At 40.4% G+C, this 21,620-nt stretch overlaps 1 protein-coding gene across 1 annotated transcript in view; it reads right to left on the reverse strand.

Moving 5' to 3' along the window:
- Positions 1-6: 6 nt before the first annotated feature.
- The window catches only part of GAB2 (GRB2 associated binding protein 2), a 98,350-nt gene continuing 76,736 nt past the window's right edge, over positions 7-21,620 (reverse strand). Inside the window, exons 3-10 of the mRNA XM_072401427.1 lie at positions 12,962-13,202; positions 11,309-11,871; positions 6,100-6,194; positions 5,033-5,321; positions 3,285-3,375; positions 2,701-2,803; positions 1,781-1,906; positions 7-994 (exon numbers count right to left, since the gene is read on the reverse strand). Coding sequence (XP_072257528.1) covers positions 851-994; positions 1,781-1,906; positions 2,701-2,803; positions 3,285-3,375; positions 5,033-5,321; positions 6,100-6,194; positions 11,309-11,871; positions 12,962-13,202 — 1,652 coding nt within the window. The 3' untranslated portion in view covers positions 7-850. The remainder of the gene's footprint in view (positions 995-1,780; positions 1,907-2,700; positions 2,804-3,284; positions 3,376-5,032; positions 5,322-6,099; positions 6,195-11,308; positions 11,872-12,961; positions 13,203-21,620) is intronic.

Consider the following 21,620-nt stretch of genomic DNA (forward strand, 5'->3'; position numbering starts at 1 on the left):
GCAGCCTATCCAATCACTAGAAACCGGTGACATCACTGAGAATGTGAATAGTGTAAGATGACATCACCAGTCACTTATCTGTTCAGAATGAAACCGCATCCATCCGTATTTTTATAACTTTATAAAGGCAGCCATTTCATACGTAGAAAACAAGGAGCCAATGGCATTACTGAGAATGCAGCCTATCCAATCACTAGAAACCAGTGACATCACTGAGAATACAGCCTATCCAATCACTAGAGACCGGTGACATCACTGAGAATGCAGCCTATCCAATCACTAGAGACCAGTGACATCACTGAGAATGCAGCCTATCCAATCACTAGAGACCGGTGACATCACTGAGAATGCAGCCTATCCAATCACCAGAGACCAGTGACATCACTGAGAATGCAGCCTATCCATTCGCTAGAGACCAGTGACATCTCTGATAGGTAGCCTGTACAATCACTTACACACCAGTGGCATCACTTTTGATATCACAGTATTCAGTATTATTTCTGTCTTCTACATGGTTCCTTTTATTCCTTTATACTTGAGGATGCCCCTTTAAATAAAACTCATTATCAGGTGCTGCGTATTCTATAATATAACTTCAGTTGAATTCTGTAGTCTGTTGATGTGATAAATGTTCCCTGTGAGTGCGTGAATGTAGCTTAGTGCGTCCGGCCGCTGCTTCTCTGGACCAATTGTTTGGCCATCTGCAATGCAGAGCTAGGACTTCATTCTATGGGGTACAGGCAGACTATAGCTAACAAAGGAGCAGCAATGGAAGTCTTCACTGTGGTTGCCGTATAGAAGGCCGGGCTGGAGGCTCTTGTGGAATGCCTAGTTCCAGAGAAGGGCTTTATCATTGCTTCCCGCTCTTGGCAGGCTCAGAAGACTGGCGCACATCTGTCCACTCCTGCATGGTATTCTGCAAGGCTTGGGTCTTCTCCTTGTCCACCTGGACATAGTCCACCTTCTCGTCTGAGGCTACAGAGGAAGTTGATGGCTGAAAGCAATAGAGATACTGTCAGATTTCTGTGTTATATAACATCAATAACAGAATTACTGCATATACTCGAATATAAACCGTTGTACTTATTTTTACCTTTGACTCAAATATAAGCTTAGGGCTCAAAATATGGCCATTACTAAATACAATAAATCAGTAATCAACGTAAATGGTAAAAAAATTAAATAAATAACACATCCATGGTGTACGTTAAAAAAAAATATGCTAACAATTAAAATCACATGGGCTCAGTCTATTTATCTCTTTTTCCAATTTTTTACAGGTTAAAATATTTTACACATTTTAAATGGTTTTAGAGTCACCAGTAGATGGTGTGTCCTCACGTAAAGTCCTCACAAACCTATTGGCTCCAATGTTAGGAGTTTCCCAATACTTTACATGTGGACACAGTGCCATCTATAGGTGTGACCTAAGTATAAACCGAGATGTTTTTTTTCTAAAGGAATTTTGAGAGGGGAAAAAAATCTCAGCTTATACTAGAGTATAAATAATAAATACTGATATTAGGTAGATGCAAACCCAAACTGAAAGACATTTGGCTTGCTAAAGCCCTCTATATCATAAACACTTTGCATCTAATTGCTGCTGAACTCATACAGCCTCTTGGCAGACACTTCCTGTCCACACGCACTGTCCAACAGTCCCTATTTAGACCAATGAAGTGGCTTAATTGAATAAAGGTCTCCATGCTGTATTTTAGTGATTCACCCACATTTTCCCTTTCAGCTCTGGTGGAATAGCCAAATATTAATAAACACATACCTTTCTATGAGGGCTCGGTGACACCGGCTGGAAGTCCAATGCCAGATAGTCCACGCTGCCCGTACTCTTCTTCTGGGCAGGGCTGTTTGTGCCGCTGGTTCCGGGGGATGCTGACACAGGATTTTGCTGGGGGAACAATAAAGAGAGGAATTAGTCTCTAGAATCATGTTGTGTATCAAAAGCCAGTTAACACTTTTGTGTTCAACCAGTTGTGGACATTGGGTGGGGTAGAGATGCATCAAAAACTGTACACAGCATACGTGTGGCATGCCTTGTCCTTCTGCCCCGACTTGCACATGACAGTTATTCCTATTGATCAACACACAGAGACATACAAAGTAATATTGTTACTTTTGTATCCACTCTGTTTCATTCATCTTTATAGCATAGGGATGAGCTGCGATCTGTATGTCAACCTAAAAAAAGGAATAAATTACAACCACCGGCTGTCATTATGACAGTTGGATATTGCCACCAAGATTGAGGGGTGGGACAGAAGGGTGAGGTGTGCTACACATGCTGTGTGTCTATTTTTTTGGGTGTAATACCCCAAGTGTCCACAACTCTAAATCCAAAACCAAACCTATATTCTTTAGTTTTGGATATATTGACAAAGTGTTAAAACTCATCAGGTTTTTATTGCTCTCTGTGTCCTTTAAAAGTAAATACCTCTATTTGTTCTGGAGACCATCGCTACTGGGGCAGAATGTGAAAGAAAGTCCAAAGCCAAGGAAAAAAACTTTGGGAGACTTGCTAAAATGTACTTTTGGCTTAACATTCTATATATCTTTGAAACAGGAAGTGATGAAAAATCTCAATATATTGAAATATTAAGTAAAATACCAAACCCGAACAAATAAACTCATCCAGCTTACTGGAAAGAATGCCTTGTATGTAATACTGCACAAATCATAACTTACCATAGCTACATAGTTCTCTTCGCTCTCCCCAGAGCTGGTGCTAGTTATACTCTGTGTGGACACTGGGCGGCAGTATTGAGACGAGCTGGATTTTAAAGAGTGGCTGTAGGAGGAAATAAAAAGTAGCAGAATAAATATTAATATTTGCATTTTTTCTCCAGTTTCTGTTCAATCTATAAGTGTGGCTACGATGGTGGAAGCCTTATAATGGATTTAGGAACAGTGCAGGGATGGTGGGAACCCCTTATAATGGGCAGTGTACAGGTAAAAAAAAATCAGGAACTCAGTGCTGCCCCCTACATTTATTATGGGTACAGCAGGTGAGCAAAGTTGTTCATCAATATATTTTTTTTTTATTGATTTAGGATTTCAGTCCTCTGCCCTCTGCTCATGATGTAAGAAAGGTAATTTACATCCCTTTTATAGTAAAGACCGGAGATCTGTGTCTGACCTGAGCAGTTATGTTACAAGCCATGATCAGTCTGTTTATAGACCAGGACAGCCAGGGGTGTTTTCATAGCATCAAGAGTAACATAAGAATGAACACGCTGTATTTGACCCTGCGGCATATCTCCTGTACTTACGTTTGTCTAGACCAGGATTTAGTGACTGGAGACTTAAATGGAAGTTCATCAATTATTGCCGTCGCTCGAAGATCCAAGGGCGTAGGTTTTGCTGCAGGTGAGAAAAATCAATAAATGCTACAACCCATATAATGTTTTACATATACATACATTTCCTTCCTAGTCACAAAGAATAAAAAAAACAATGCTCTGAACCCAGCTATTACCATGTAAAAGTAGAGTCTAACATCATTGCTAGGCTGTTCACAGTGCATAGAGAGCAGAGTGGGAGGAGTTCGGAAGATCCTCCCACTATAGGATGACTGGAGGGCTACAGGGGGCGGAGTCAAGACCAGTCACCCTGCATCACTCTGCAAGTTAGCAGTGCTAACCTGTCTGTATAAAAGCCAGCTCTCTAATGTTGGATTAAGGTCCATGGGAAGAAATATATAAAGTAGACTAAGAATAAAGTAAGAATAAATATGCTGCTTGTATCTGGACAATATTTGTTTAGCTTGGAGTTCAACTTTAGGATAATATATATATTATTATATAGTATTTATATAGCGCCATCATATTATGCAGCGCTGTACAAAGTCCATAGTCCTGACACTATATATATATATATATATATATATATATATATAATAAATATAGTGTTAATTTTAACCCAACAAGAATTTATCAAGGGCTCTTTATATAAATTATTTCCCCAGCCGAATTCTCTGAATTTTTTTTTTTTTTATTTATGGGTCTCCTATTAAAACAATGACTCGTTCTGCCACCTAGTGGCCAATATTTAAAAGTGCACATCTGTCACAATAGGAAATGAATATTATTATTATTATTATTCATAATGAATAGAGAAGAAACACATTTTATCAGCGAACTGAAGAGGAAATCATTTATAAATAATAGCATTTCTTTTTTGTGACAGCTGTGCACTTTTAAGATTGGCCACTAGGTGGCAGAACGAGTCATTATTTTATAGGAACTGACATGAGGAGTGTAGAGAGATTCAACCATCTGTCAGCAAATTTCAGACGAATTGGGGAATAATTTAATAATTTAAATAATTTACAAATTAAAGTTTTTTTTTTTAAATTTACACTTTTTCCAAAACATCAGTAGAGAATAATTAAATAAAAAATAATAAAAAGAAAGTAAAAAATCTTAAAAATTAAAAAAATCTGCAGAAAATATAAACTAAGGGAATATGGAGTAAGCGTAGCTAATTTGGGCTCTATTTATAAATTATTCCCCGGTATATTCATCTGAAATTTGCTGAGAAGTGTTCAAATATCTTTTTTCAGTTCCTATTAAAACAGTTACTCGTTCTGCCACCTAGTGGCCACTTGTCAAAGTACACAGCTATCACAATTAGAATTGCTTGCTGTGTGCATAGGCGAAAATTATGATTGAATAACGGAAGAATCAACAGGGGAAATAAGGTTCTTTCATTAGGTTTCATAAGATTTATAAAATGGTAATATGGGGTTAAATGGGAACAAAATGTATTTTTTATGTGGCCACTAACTCATTTGTTAGTGGTACTGCCCCTACAGTGACAGCAGAATAATGAATTGTAAAAGTGGGGAACACAGAGCACATACAGGTCAGACAGAAAAATACTGATTTATATGGTCTTTTCCAGATTCACTGATACTCTGAAAGTGGGTCACCTTGAAAAAAAATGGGCTTGAACAAATTTGTTGATCTCTATGTGCTGAAAAGCCCTGTCGTAATTTGTACACCCCAATAAGTCATACCTTTTCTATCAGGCTTGAGGTTTCGGTTTACGGGAGGTGGCTGGATTTCACTGACTCGGGTCGGTCTCTGACACAGGGAAGCGGTACTTCCTTTACGGGCAGGAAGTGTGGCGGAGGAAAAGCCAAGAAAGTCGAAGTGGTGCGGCCCAGGGCTCATAGGGATATAAACGCTCTGCGCGTTGTCATTCGGCTTCTCAGAGTTGAATTGGGAGGAAGAGCCGGGGTTCATGGGGACATAGTTGTCTTCGGAATCCGCACTTTCCGAGCGGGTCATGGAGGACTTTGTTTGCTGTAAAACAGAGACACTGTGTGGTCAATTTATGAATCAATGGAACCAATGACTACAAGCATCTCCTTATCACAATAATAACATTGTATTAAAAATAAATTAAAATAAAAAAAATTGTAAATGAACAGTCAACCCTTGTCCACCATTGTCAACCACCATAATGGCCATCGATGGTTGACCAAAGTCAACCCTTGATGGAAGCTCATCAGTAAGGTCTACTTATCTTCAACCAACTCACTGAATTCATAAAGGGAACCCTTCAGTATGGTAATTTCAATGCTCCCATCTAGTGTTGGGGTACCACTGGCCAGTTCCTGGAAGGAACTCTACTTCCATGGATGTTACAGTGTACAATGCTATAGAGGTCTGCTCTGCCCCGGAAGCAGTTGGCTTCGAAAAAGCGGCCAAAGGAGACCAACTGCCTTGGATGGAAGCACCATTAGATGAGAGCTCCATGGTTTACTTACACACCTGAAGGAACATTGAGGCTGGTTTGCTAAATCCATGGGATCTAAGTCTGCAAAGACTATATAGTCCTTTTGAAATTTGGCCAATGGAGACCTACAGTCTTGGATGGAACACCATTAGATTGAAGCTCCATGATTTACATTCACTCAAGGAACATTGAGGCTGATTTGCTAAATTCCATAGGATCTGATAAAGCCTTTTAAAATCTAAGGGTTTTATGTAAACTAAATTGTTATTTAGGTTTCCTTGATAGGCTTCTGGACCATATATAATTTTAGACATGTTGAATATCAATGTTTAAAGGACTCACCAGATAGGAGTTGAAGCCATCGTTAATGGACTCCACAGATTGCTCCACGCTCAAGTCTCCTAGATGGGGATAGTCATAAGCTTCACAAGAAGATGCTGGAAAAACATGCAGATTGATTGCTTTATTAATAAGTATCTTTTAAGGTCATAGTATGGAGACAACGAGAGATACATTGTACATGGAATTATAAAGGATTAAAGTCTAATATGGGCACCATAGGAGGTCAAAAAGTCATATGTTTATCATAGATTCCATCATAGACCGGTGAGTAATAAGTCTAGAATGGTCACCATAAGAGGTCTAAAAGTGATAAGTGTGACATGGGCTACAACAGATGTCAAAGGGCAATATGTTTAACATGGACTCCTTCAAATGCCAATAAGGTATAGATAAGACATGGACACTACCAGAGGTCAATTAGTGACAAGTGTGACATAGACACCACCAAAGGTCAATAAGCAATATGTTTAACATGGACTCAATCAAATGCCAATAAATTATAGATAAGACATGGACACCACCAAAGGTCATCAAGCAATATATTTACCATGGATTCCATTATAGTCCAGTAAGTTATAGGTAAGACATGGACACCACCAGAAGTCAATAAGCGATATGTTTAACATGGATTCCATTATAGGCCAAAAGGGAATGAGTCCAACATGGTCATCATCAGAGCTCAGTATATGATAAGTATGATACAGACTCCATCACCACACCAATGGTCAATAAGCGATATGTTTAACATGGATTCCATCAAAGGTCAATAGGTAGTGGATGTGACAAAGACACCGTCAGAGGTCAATAAGACACAAGTGTGATATGAACACCATCAAAGGTTAATGAATGATACCCTGACATGGATACCATCATAGGCCAATGAGTATTAAGTGTAACATGGACACCACCAGGGTCAGTAGGTGAAAAGTGTGACATGGAAGACGCCAGAGGTCAATAAATAAAGTATTAGATGAATATGTTATGTTCAAAGGCCAACAAATGATCAGTTTTCAAGCCCCATAAGTGTTTTATGAACATGTTCTAGAGGCCAATAGGTTATGTATATGTTATAACCCATGTATACCATTGGAGGCCAAAAAATAAATGGAGTCACATCTATACCTAAAGATGAAAGCCCAATAGGTTTTACCTGGCTTAGGAACACCACAAAAGGATAATCTAGATCAGTGTTTCTTAACCAGGTTTCTCCCAAAGGTTGTTAGGGGTTCCTTGAGCAATGTGTGACTCTAAGGTCAATTTAAGTGACACCATGAATATTTTTGGCTATTTGTAAGGGTGATATTTTTTCCAATGGCCAGCAATGTAAGAGACATTCTTCCCATTGACTACCACACTAATATACTGTGAGCTATGGATATAATAATTATAGAAGGGGGTACCTGAAGACCTGAAGGTTATTTAAAGGATTCCCCCATGTTAAAAAAGTGAAGAAGCACTGATATAGATTGTACCCCAATACTCCTTCACCACCAGTGATAAAGAAACATTGTAATTCTGTAGACATCCTTATAGCTCTATGTATAGAAGTCTATGACCTTGTCTGGGCAATTTCTCATGTAAGCTTGCACCTCCAATTGTTCTTGATTGCCCTATATGACGAGTGATACTTATATATCCTAAAAACTTTTATTGCACCCTATTTTTTATTCCCCCCCCACCTCCTAGATTGTAAGCTCTTCGGGGCAGGGTCCTCTCCTCCTCCTGTGCCACTGTCTGTATCTGTCTGTCATTTGTAACCCCTATTTAATGTACAGCGCTGTGTAATATGTTGGCGCCGTATACATCCTGTTTATTATTAATATTAATAATAATAATAATAATAATAATGAAATCAGGAATGATTTTTTCCCCTGTTGGAGCAAATTGTACCAGAGCTTTTTTTGCCTTCCTCTGGATCAACTATGTCCATACTGTTTTATACCTGGGATATGTTATTTCTCTAATGGCTGAATTTGATAGACTTATGTCTTTTTTCAATCTAACTTACTATGTAACCAAGAAGACATGATTTCATAGTGAAATGTTAGAAAATAATATGTCAAAAAGCCAAAAAGCCAAACCAATGTCTTTCAGCTCCCAAAATAACCAACCAAAAATATTTTTTATGAACAAAACAGAAAAATTATGAATGGAAAAGAATACACCTGCATATAGCGGCATTTAATTTCCCCATATAGTTAGAAAAAGTCCCCTACTTTTTTAAAACTCACAGAAATGAGACCATGATTATGCCAATAAAAATCAGGTATCTGACCAGCTAAATAAAAAACAGCTGTGATTTAGTTTTAAAGAGGTTAGTGATATATAAGTTCTGCAATCTTGGTCTGTGACACAGAAAACAAAACTAAAATTGTCATTCTGACACCAAGATCAGAAGCTGGCTTTTTCAAATGTTGTTGTGCAACTTCTCACCAATAGAGGGTGCAATTTACAACACAAATTTCTCATAGAATTACTCTACAAATTTCCTCCAAATCTAAACTTAATTTTAAAGTAGAGTTTCCCAACTAGGCTTCCTCCAGCGATTGCTAGGGGTTCCTTGAGCAATGAGGAAATCGTGGCTCTCAGGTCAGTTTTAGTGACACCAATGGTGTATTTTTCTAACTGTAAGGGTGACAGCCTTCCCACTGGCCACCAATGTAAGAGACATTGGGTCTGATTTATTAAAGTTTTCCAAGGCTGGACAGGACACACTTTCATCAGTAAAGCTGGGTGATTTAGCAAACCTGGAATGAATTTCTTAAAAGTCATTTTGAATCCTGTACCATATCCATTCCAGGTTGGCTGGATCACCCAGCTTCACTGATGAAAGTGTATCCTCTCCAGCCTTGGATAACTTTAATTCCACTCCATTATTCCTATTGAGCACCACACTAATATATTGTGAGCTCTGGATATATTAATTATAATAGAGGTTCCGTGAAGACATGAAAGTGATTTATTTTATATTTCCCCTCACTTATTGTTATGTTAGCAACCAATAAACTGTATGTACAGACATTTGAATTTTTGAATGTGAATAGCATAGAGCAGTATTTGAACTCCTGACATGTCACTGGTACAGAAAGCAATAGAAAAACCCTGTTCAGATCTTTATAAGTTAATATGTGCATTGGAACACATATCAATACATGCAGCTTTGCCACTATTTTAATGGTTGTAGTTGACTTCTGTGCGCTGTATTGAGATGTGTTGGCCATAAAGCTCAGGTTCATTTTTATTCCAAGCCCTATTGATGGCAATAACAAGTTTCCAGTGCATGATAAGCGCCGGAGACTTAGCAAGCTCAACTTAACTTTACATTCCTTTAGTTGAGGGAACTCAACAATATAATGCTAGATTGTAAGCTCTTCGGGGCAGAGTCCTCTCCTCTTCCTGTGTCACTGTCTGTATCTGTCTGTCATTTGTAACCCCTATTGTTTGTACAGCGCTGTGTAAAAAGTTGGTGCGATATAGATAATATTTATTATTATTAACAATACAAATATTAATAATAATATTAATGCATGAAAGAAATCAATGCACAGAAAGGCAAACTCTGCCTAAAGTTTAGCTTAACTCTTATCATTCAGAAGACTGGGAAGGAATTTGTAGAAGAGAAAGACTATGGGCATTATCTCACTAGTAACTTTGTATCAGTTATATATCTGTCTGTGTGTCTTCTCCAGTGATTTGTAAATGGATACAAAGTTTCTGTTCTAGGTGACAACAATGTTGATCTGTACAGCTACAAATCCTGGATTGTCAGGGTCAGCAGCTGCATTGGATAACATTTGGTATCTAAGGTTCTGATTCTCTAGCTTGCTCCAAATTTTGCAGAAAGACACCGGTGCTGCAAATCGTTCGATGTTTCTGGATCACAGATCTGCAATGTATTTTTTCCCTTGCAACAAAAACCTACAGAAAGATTCTGTAAGTGTTAAAAGTTACCACGGCTTTAACTCGAAAAAGCAAAAGGAGTTTAACAAATGATGGGGGGCTCAATGTAAAGATCACCTTCGTTTCTATCTTGGTTCAGTCAAACTGGAAAAATTAATAGAAGATATGTGTTTGCGTTTATAAATATATTTCTTTTTTTTGGTTTACTTTTTTGCTGTGTTCCATTAACATTTAGAAATCAGCAAAATCTATCTATTGATGGGTGATGGAGATTTTTCTGCAAACTACCTTATAGTTGGTGATGTTGGGAAAAAATGTATAATTCTTCTTCTTATTATTATTATTAAAAATATTAATAATATTAAAAATAAACAGTATTTATATAGCACCAACATTTACACAGCGTTGTACATTAAATAGGGGTTGTAAATGACAGACAGATACAGACAGTGACACAGGAGAAGGAGAGGACCCTGCGCTGAAGAGCTTACAATCTAAGAGTTGGGGGAAGTATCACACAATTGGAGGGGTTGAGGAGAAGAAGGAAATGGCTGATGCCAAATTTAGAGGATATTTGGCATCATGTACCTCAATTTCCTGGAAAAGGAATTAAAGAGCCTGGATGGGGCAATGAGTAAATGTAGTGCGGCCGATTTGGAGTTCTTTTTATTTGGGATACCGGTACAGAATATACTGGAAGGAATGGGTGGGCTGGACATATCTTCCTTTACCAGAAATTAAGGATAACTTTGGTGCACCTGGCAAATGATGATAAAAGGGCACCTATCTTTGAGATAGGGGAAGTTGCAGCCTTGGGCCAGGTAGCTCAGGTGTACATGCTAGGTGTAACCTGTATGCTGGGAAAGCCCAGGAGGTCTGCTGATGTTTTTAGGTTTGCGGGGCCAACAAAGAAAGAGAGCCAGAAGCAAAATGTGTGTTTTTCCTGTCCTGCTGTGATGATACTGATCCCTTGCAAGGGAAAACCTTGGAGATCGATGGTTTTGTGAACAGAGTGCAGTAATTTGAAATACCTCTCTGTAGTGAGTGCATTAGTGGCTAATTGCTCACATTAGAGATACCGTTTGTACAGACCCTACAGCTGCACTAGGGCCCTCTAGGCTTAAGGGGTTCATTTTTACTAAATGCAAGATCAATGCTGGGAGTATCATGTAAACCTGGATATTGCTTATTTCTATCTTGTCTTTTTATTTGGCAAGCCAGTAAACCAGGAACCCCAAAACTGGTCCTACACAAGTTCTGCTTTCTAAGTTAGAGTTATGAGCCACGTGTAGAAAAATGCAGTCCTTACCTCTATGGCGTCGATTCTCCATGGCCGGAAGGGTGTTCCTTCTCGGAATGTTGACCGAAACAACACCAATACTATCCCCATTTTGTTGCTGAGGACTTCCCCAGCGGGTCTCAGTCTGCCCCGGTTTTGGGGGCCTTGGAGGTGGAGCATTATTGAAGTCATTAGACAAAGCATTGTGATTCTTGTCCAAGGTGAAAGTTCTGGGAATTTGATAAACGGAAAGTGGTGTCCCAGGAAGATCACACGAGTCCATTGAAAGTTCACTAAATTCTTTACAAAGAGTGTTGCTAGGGGTTTTATAGGTGTAAACGTCCTCATTTTCAGATTCCAGCCCGGTGAGGCTTGACTTGGTCGGAGTGTCGGAACCAAAGCTCCTTGGGAGATCGTAGGCACTGTCTCTCAGCTCAGAATTAAGCCGACTCGGCTTTGGTAAACTATAGAAGCCGTGGACCTGGCCGCTGACCCCGTTCAAGCAATGTCCATAGCCCTGGGCCAACTTCTGCACAGCTGTATCACTACGCATGAAAAAGGACGACCTGGTGGCTTGGGAAAAGCTGGCACTTCTGGAATACAATCATCGGAAATATTAAAATACAGCACAAATGTACAATAATAATATCAAGATTTGTGCATGAAACCACTCCAGCCTTAACCTACAGGAATACAATATTTGAAATAAAGTAGCTAATGGGCAAAGAAAAATTTGCTTGCATAGAAAAACCAGACCGTACAGAAATCCATATGCAAATATCGATTCATAAAAAAATCTGTATTTGCATAGTTGCAAGTTAAGTTGCAACTTGGCCAATCCAATGGTCATTTGATGCAACTAAATTGATCAAATTCAAAGTGCAAGGCCTACATGAATTTTCCTGACTTGCCTAAGCTCCAGAAACTGCTGGCCCACTTTCCAATGAAAAAGTATTTGCTGACCACAGAGGTTGTCTCTTTGGACCGGAGAGAAGCATAGGCTTAGGCTCAAAAGCCAGGAAAAGTCAGCTCTGTGACTGGTTGTATGTGGAGTTATGATTCCATATGGCTATGTAAGTAATATTTTGGTCCAAGGTATACACCTGACTGACTTTGGGGGTCAGGATGGATTTGTTTTCTCCTGTATAGCACAATTAGCAACAGTTGAACAGGGAATTTGGTTGCATCTTCCTCTGGGGAAAAACTGCAAGATTTGTTAAGTTCTGCTTTAAAAGTTGGGGTTTAGACAGGTCTTTACTGCAGCAAGGGATAGGCGATATCCCTCCTGCAATAAAACATTCTCACCTGCCTTAGTTTAGGATATCTTGGCTTCCCATTCAGCTGCCGGGAAGGAATAAACTCCTGCGCGCCATTATGCTTTATAGTTTACAAATTCTTCACATTCCTGGGGCTTAGTGTTTCATATTTTCCTGATAACATTTAGATTTGTAATTATTTGGAATCTTTTGACAAACAATGACAGGTCAGCATGATCACTACCTTCGTAAATTGGCCTACTGTGGGCATTCTAATTATTTATTATAGTGGCAGGAAGGGGATCAACAAACCAGTGGTTGGCTCTAGGCTAAGAAAACCCTCTTTAGGCTTTGTCTAGGTAGACCCTGAGCTAGATATCTGGAATGACAAAACAGAATGTGATATATGAAGATATAAGGAGCTCACCTCATACTTTCGGCTTTGCGGCTCATACATTGGTGTAGGAAGAGGTAATCCTGGGGAGCGCTGGCAGATAAGGTTGTCTGGTGAATATGGTTGGAAGGAGATTCAAAGGTGAACAGGGTGGGCTGGCTAGAATGGGAGGGGGCCGACGACTTCCGTTCCCTGAGCAGGTGATGAGTGGAGCTGAATTCGGCGGGTGAAGAACGAGGACCATGATTCACCGATTGTAGGTTTCTCAATGAATCTATTGGAAAATAAGGAAGAATACACATTATAAATCTGCCAGAGACAAAAAATGATGGTGACTTGGTGCAAAATTTAAAAAGGGGTCCTTTTTTCTTACAGGTTGCCATCTTAGTTTTTCCATCAGCTCAAAAAGTTGACAATAGTATTTCTACGAACCTGATGGAATAGAAATGTTCCTTTACCCAACTGGTGGCCAGTCATTACAGCACCCAAAACTAATTAAAAAGGATTCAGTCCCCTTTTTTAAAATTGTTACCTGTATCCAACAGCTAGAGCTTCCATTGTTTGCCTTTATACCATGCCGCAAGTCTTTGGTTTCATGACCATGCCTGTTTACTGGCTCCCCATTAACTTCCATTGGGTGAGTCCCATGCACCTCAGACTTCAGGAGACAGCTCAGGATATAGGAAACTAGGGAGCAGGGATTATCATTTGCTTTTACAGGGAAGGTGCAAGACCACAGTTATAGAAGCTGCAATTGATGGATTACGCCCAATCCCCGGTGACTATGGCATACAGTAGATGCCCAGGAGCAGTGAATGCCCCCATTTTTAACTGCCGTTCTGAAGGTACTTTATAAATGCTAAATCTAAATTGGATATAAAAAAGGTGAATTTAAAACTATGCACACAATCATTTTGGTTCAGCCATAAAAAATTTAAAGTCTATAAAAAGTGAAACATTTTTTCATTTCTTTTAAATGCTAATGGTTTATCTAAGTCATTCTTCCTCTTTCTTTCAGTTGTAGTTTGTTTTTACTGGACTTTTCCCCATAACTGAATAACACAAAAAAAAAAAAATGTCAGTAAAAAGATCTGCAGATCTTGAACGTGTTGTTTTTTTTAAACAAAACAGGAAACAAGTGGATGGTGTGGACAGACCAATAACAGAATCTCATCGTTCTCCAATTCTTTTCCTGCTTTTAGAGAAAAGGATTGAAAACAGATGAAGGATTGAAGATGTCCATGTGCTCATAGGTTTTGGATAACAGTGTCACGATTGAGCAAAAAAAACCCCCCAATAACCACAAAGAGTACAAAGCTGGATAAACCCACCTTGCTTTATATAATGGCACCCTCAAACTCCAAGGCTGATCCAACCCAATGGGACAATAACTAACTTTCCTGATATTAAATATCTCTTGCAATTATGGGTCAGTTTTTGACAACCTAGGTGGTAATAATGAATGAGAACCTCTGGAAGTAAGGGGCATAGATGAATGATAGTGATAGGTACTTGTCATTTTGGGGGAGATATCTGCCTGTCCATGGCTACTCCAAATCAGGCTTGTGCTTTGCCCATTAGGGCAAACCAATAGGTTCAATTTATTGGTGGTCGCACTGGCAGCCCATAAAGGTCTTTCATCTGTTCAGATGATAGGAGCAAAGAAAAATACTTTGTAGTTCCAGTACGAGATATTTTGAGACGTCCACCCCTCTAACATGCCAGTGCTGGTGCTTATCAAATGAGCACCCTTTGCTACTCCATGGCTACTCCAAAATAGACCAGTGCTTTGCCCATTAGTGCAAATCAATAGGTTCACTTTATTAGTGGCCCTACCAGCAGCCTATAATGGTCTTTTAATGCCATCTGTTCAGTAGATGAGAGCAAAAAAACTACCTGGTACATCCAGTATGGGAGACTTTGAGACCTCCACCCCTTCGTCTCACATAACAGTGCAGGTGCTTAAGTAATGGACACCCTATGCTCTCATGTTAGTCCTGTGCTTGTCCTGTCCAAGATCAAAGTGACAACTTGGAGGTAGCACAGAGCTAAATTTGTCCTCTTCCCGCAGATGAACAGAGCAGTGAAGGAGTAAAAGGATGGTAAGTAATCACTCCAATCCAATTATTGCTCCAAGCCTCAGCATTAAAGTTGACCTGTTGCCTTCTCCTGCATGGGGAAACCACAAGATTACTCCAAGTCTAAGCTAATGATTATCCAAATGGTCATTTATCTGCCGGAGTAAGAAACAAGCTGGAGAGTAACCAGCTAACAATCTCTGATTTTACACATTCCTACTTTGCTAATAAACCAAAATATGAATATATTCACAGAACATGGAAACCAGTGTTGCAAATAATTATCCATTTTGCTCCCGGAGAGAGGGGGGCTTTGTTGGGGGTTGTAGTTGTCCAGCAGCTGGGGATCTTTCTTTGGTCCGCTGCCTGGTTGTTCATCTTTTTCAGCCATCGCTTTAACAAAGCTTCCAGTAACACGCTGTAAAGTCAAGCTTGGGTTTAAACTGAATTATGGATGCACCATGCATCAGCAGAGTTATGAATCACACTGCCCGGATGTTGTTTAGCCATGAAAGAACAATTATGTGTCCTGCTAAATGTGATATTGTCCTCAGTGTATGGAAAAGAGCTGCATCAAAGGCCTGCTGTGCTAGGGGCTTCTACCAAAAAAGCAGGGATACTAATCTACTCATTTCAGTACTATTTAGGAAATATCCACAATATATACAATGCTGGAGCTTTTACGAGTAAATGCATTTTCCATATTTGCTTTATTTCATTCTGACTGCAATGCTCAACCAATTTCTGGCTCTGTCCCCTCCCTTGCCAGACTACCAGCTCCCAACCATTATCCTACACAGGTCCTCTTTAGTTTTGTTGTTTTTTTTTTTTTTGGTGGAGAGAACAACGCATTGGTGCTTAGTGAGGGGGGACAGAGAATATAATGTGAACTCATCTGGTTCTGTGTCCCGCTTCATCTTCCTCTTCCAAAATATACATCTACTGTAAGACAGGAGACCATTCCACCAGACAATACACAGAGCTGGAGCAATGAGCTACAGGAAATTTTTGCATATTGCCCAGGAAATTCTAGGAAAGTTCCCTAGGATCCAAGATAGTTGACCGGGTGCACCGGTATCACCTGTGAGCGATTGGTGAAGACCCGGTGTCAGTTGTAAGAGATTGGTGGGGCCTGGGTGTTACTGGGAGATATTGGTGAGGACAGATGTGATCCAGGAGAAATTGACAAATCCCAGAAGTCTTACAAGGCCCATGTGTCATTTAAGAGTAAATCGTAAGGCCAAGGGGTAATTTTGGGAGACATTGGAGAGACCCAAGTGTCATTTTAGACAGATTGTCCCAGGCTTCACTGGGAGATATTGGTGAGGCCAGGTGTTATCTAGGAGAGATTAACAAGTCCCAGGGGTCTTCTGTGAGAAACTGGCAAGGCCAAGGTATCAGCCTTGAAAGATTGGTGAGGTCAAGGGGTCATCTTAAAAAGGTTGGTCATTCACAGGTGTTACCTGGAAGAGATTGGAGAGGCCCATGTGCATTTTAAAGAGAATTGAGAAGCGTGGGTATCATTTTAAATTGATTGTTGAGGCCAGGTAACTGGGAGATATTGGTGACGCCAGGTGTAATCTCAGGAGAGATGGCAAATCCCCAGGGTCTTCTCTGGGCGACTGGCAAGGACCAGCTGTAATTTTAGAGAGAATGGTTAGGCCCAGATATCATTTTACAGAGATTGGCAAGGTCCAGGTGTCATTTTAGAGATATTTGGTGAGGCCCAAGTGTCATCTGGGAGAAAATGGGGTGGCCCTGGTGCCATCTGAAAAAAAATGATGAGGCCCTGGTATCATCTTTGAGAGATTTGTGCTCAAGTATCATTTTATAGAGATTGTCAAAGCCCATGTGTAATTTTGGAGATATTGGTCAGGGCAATGGGACATCCTAGGGAGGTTGGTGGAGACCCAGGTGTCGTCTGAGACACACAGGAAAATTAAGCATGAAGCTTGATGTGATTTTCTTGCATAGTTCCTAATGTTTAGAACTTCAAACACTAGAGTTGGAAGTTAGAGTTGTTATCTTACTCAAAGCAGATACTATGAAGAAGATTAGCCATACCTATAGTCATTAGGGCTGCAATGCATCTTGGGCTTCTTAACAATGGGGAAAGGGAGACACTGACTGTTGTCTATTAAGACCACATTCCAGTGTTGTATCACCAATCCATGTTCTATTGGTTCCTTCTCAAAGTCCCTACTCATTTCTTGCTATAAAAGGGTAAGGCTTTGGGATATAAATGGGAAAGGTATGGATATGGAGGTAAGAACAGCCTTCACATGCACTTACCACCATTTGTCTTGGACTGCGCACCAATTTCCTAATAATAATAAACCGTGCAGAGAATAGTGCGATCCTGTTGATCACTGAAATAAAGTGATGAGGTCCAAGTATCATCCCTGAGAGATTGGCAAGGTCCAGGCAAAACTTTAGAGATAATGGTAAGGCTAATGGGTCCTCTTAGAGAGCCTGGTGAGGTCCAGTTATCATATAACTGGACATGAATATTAACATCTGTCATCTTACTTTTAAGAAGCCTTGCTAAAAATTAAATAATTTCTAGCATAGATGTGGGCACGCAGATGCAGTTACCAGAGACCAGGAATCACATCAAACAGCCATCAAGGATGATCAAAATCTCAGCAGCGTCCAGATTTTTTTAAAGTTTAGCCAACTTGTACCCTTCATTAAAAAAACAATCCAATGTCATAATGCAGCATAAATCCATGATGGGGTAAGGGAGACACTTGCTGATCATTAATTATTGAGCATGTTCTTCTGCATTTATTTTGCACTCAAGTGTCAAAGGGTGTTAAATCCCCCAACTCCTCCAGGACAGCCACCACATTGATGGTTTACCATTCTACCCCCATGGGGCTTCATAGTGCCCTAAAAAGCCGGTCTACTCCTTAAAAGCTGACTAGACAAAAAGCAAGACATTAGGATGAAGCCTAATGTATGTCAACCACTGAGTGAACTAGAGTTGAAAGTAATTTTCTTCCTTTTAGAAGGCTAATAGGGAGTTACCGTGGTTTTCATTCAAATTGGACCAGTCATAAAAACCAACAGGGATGAACCAGCCTTTCTGACCTTTATAACCATTGAAATTACTTTCAGGTCTTCAAGAACCCCCATTTTAATTACTATATTATATTACAGGACATTATTGCGGTGGTCAGTGGGAAGAATTCCTCTTACATTACTGGCCAGTGGTGAGATTGTCACCCTTTTAGCCAAAAAGATCATTGGTGTCACATAAGTTGATCCGAAGGGCACTAATTGCTCATTGCTCATGGAACCCTTAGGAACCTCTGGAGAAACCCATCATGGTCTCACATTATATGGCCATTAGAGAGAGGCATTAAAATATCGCCATGTGGAACAGGAACTTGCTGCTGATTATACAGTGGTCACACTCAGGTATCACTCTTCCCTCTCTATTCAATTCTCCTTCCCTCCATCTCTCCCTCTATCTTGCCCTCCCCTCCCCATCCTTCTATATATTCCCTCTTTCTCCCACTCTCTCTCTTTCTCTTCTTCTTCACCCTTCTCGCTACCTTCTCCCCCCTTCTCTCGCTCTCTCCCCTCTCCTTCTTTCTCTTCTCTTTCACATCTCTCTTTCTATGTTCCCCCGCTTCTCTCCATCTCTCTACCACATCTTCTCTTCACTGGTCCCTCTCCATCTCTCCCCTTATTTATCTCTTTCCTTACCTCTTCCCTCTCTATTCAAATTGCCTCTCTCTTGCTCCTCTATCTTTCTCTCTCTCCTCTATCTCTCTCCCTCTCTCTCACAATCTCGCTTCCCTTCCTCTCTCTTGAGCTTTCTCTTTCTTCTCCCTCCCTTTCTTTCTCACTCTCTCCTTCGTTCTCCTCTCTATTTCTGTGTCTGCTCTCTTCCTTCCCTCAACTTCACCTCTCACTCTCTTTCTCTCCCCTTTTTCTCTCCTTATGTCTTACTTCTCTCCCCTCTCCCTTTACCTTTCCTCTTTCTCTTTCTCCTCTCCCTCCTCTTCTCTTTCTCTCTCCCGTCTATCTCCCTCTTCTTCCAGTGTCACAGGCTGTCATTGGCTGGGGGGGATAGGGGCAGCACAACCTAAGTGGCCTAGGGGAGCAACAAGTAAAAATTCTGCCCTGGTTTCATGAAACCCTGATTAAAAAACATGGGGTAGATGTCCTCTGGATAAAATATAACAAGAAGTTATTGGATTAGAATATTGACTGGATGATTGCATTCAGTCCTTATGCACAAAATAACCAAAACCCTTTTTCCTCCACAATTGTATCGCCATCACATTGCCCAATTTTTTGATCTTCTGAACAAATTGCTATTTTAATATATACAATAATAATAGTTTTTGATATTCAGTGTTTGTTATGCTAGAAAGAGAACCAACAGTTCCCACACTTCATTCACGTCCCTCCATAACGCAAGCGAGACGTTCTGCCTCCGTAATTCTGACTTTCCATTATTTTCTTTAGATTTTGCTGCTTTTGTCCAAGAAAAATAAAGCATTATCTATTCAACATAAACAGCTCTCTGGGTGTCTCGAATCCTGAGTAGAAACATAAAAAAAACCTTTTAGATATTTGAAACAATTCTACTAGGAAACTGTATCCCCGGAGGACTTGGGAAGCCGGGGCAAACCGAACATGGGAACGGGTGTGGATTTAGAGCAGAACGGAGGCCAAATAGGTTCACATCGACCTCGGGGTGTCACATGATCTCCATATATAACATGACTCAGTGAGATTCAATGAAATCGATTCTTTCAAGGGCAGCGACGTGTCACAGGATTGTTATAATAGCGCTCAGTCCTCACCGAGAATAACCAGGGAGGATTCCAGCGTGTTCACACAATTTACATTTTGTATTTCACTCCCTATAGGATTCTGAATCTGAAGATTTTACTGATTCTGACAGATTGTGGGTAAGTGATAGGATAGGTATATACTACACAAATTTTAGAAATAGGGGAGGAGGACATACTGGAAATGAAAGTATGTAGAGCAACCCCTGCCACGCTCCCACATTTTGGAGACCATAAAATAAAAAAACTTAACCAAATTAGGGAGATATGAAGAGGGACAGTCCTTCCAAATCAGAGACAGTTGGGTATGAAGAGGGACAGTCCCTCCAAATCAGAGACAGTTGGGAGGTATGAAGAGGGACAGTCCCTCCAAATCAGAGACAGTTGGGAGGTATGAAGAGGGAAGAGGATCCCCTGCCATGTAACACAGCACCCTTCTTATATAAATTCTTTGAATTTATGTGTTTGCCTGGAGTTCAGCTTTAAGCTCTCCAGCCATAGACAATGCACATTTTTGCACATTTGCATAGTTTTTTTTCTCTCCAAGTCAGAATTCCCAAACGTCCCTTTGGAACCAACCCCACATAAGAGGATCCAGATGCTGCTCGGAGATTCTTCACATCTGTCTATTTAGTTTTTCATTAAAATAATACCATAACGGATTGTTAGACTCAGCATGATTTCAATTAGTCAGAATAAATGTTGCATGTTTAGGATGCAGAAATGTGACACTGGCACGGCTTCAGTGTCAGAATGTCTTCATAAAACTCCAAGGATGGATGGAGGGATCCATGGATGGATGGATGAAAAGATGGATGGATGGAGGTAAGGAGGCATTGATGGATGGATGGAGGTATGAATATACAGATGGAGAGATGGAAGGAGGGATGCATGGATGGGTGAATGGATGGATAGACAGATGGACAGATGGATGGAGGGATGCATGGATGGGTGAATGAATAGAGGGAAGCATGGATGTAAAGATGGACGGATGGATGGAGGGAGGGATGAATGTACGGATGGACAGATGGATGGAGGGATGCATGGAAGTGGGGATTCATGGATGAATGGATGGAGGGAAGCATGGATGTATGGATGGACAGACAGATGGACGGAGGGATGCATGGATGGATGCCCCATAATCTGTCACTCTAGGCTGCAATAATTAGGAGGATGTAACCTCACAGGTGTCCCCAGGTATGTCTGCAGAGCCTCTTAGCAGGTTCAATCCAACACAAACTGTCCATGGAGGAATTCCTGGAGTTTCTGGACTTTGTGCACTATACTTGTTGGCCTATTCACAAGGTGCTGCAGAAAAAAAATGAAGGGTATCATCGCTTGTTTCTCTCCTCTTATCAGCATGCCCCTTGCACTGCAAAACACCTGATTTACCCCATTTGCTCCTTCCCCTAATTTTTAATAAATAATTTAGGAAACTGCTTGCATTAATAATAATCATTTAGTTATGTCAAATCTGCATTAATTTGTGTTTTCTATGTGTGGCTTCGGTGCAGATGAATGCATGGCGCTGCCTTAGGGTGGGGTAAGTAATATGCAACCCATTGGACAGCTGAGTTCTACAAAATACAATCGGCTGCCACTGTCCCAAGTGACCAATCACGTCATTCATCCTCTTGTAAAAAGATATCATGGTTGTTCTCTGAATGGCTCTGCGGGGTGTCGTGTCCCTGTGCCGGGGACAACTTCCTATCCGAGCTTTTCCAAAAACATTTCCAGCAGAGCGCCTGATATTTTTAGATTGCTTCCCAGGAAATGGAGCAAATCCTGTCCATTTGTTGACAA

Source organism: Pyxicephalus adspersus, chromosome 1 (assembly GCF_032062135.1).
Source record: "Pyxicephalus adspersus chromosome 1, UCB_Pads_2.0, whole genome shotgun sequence".
NCBI classification, from domain to species: domain Eukaryota; kingdom Metazoa; phylum Chordata; class Amphibia; order Anura; family Pyxicephalidae; genus Pyxicephalus; species Pyxicephalus adspersus.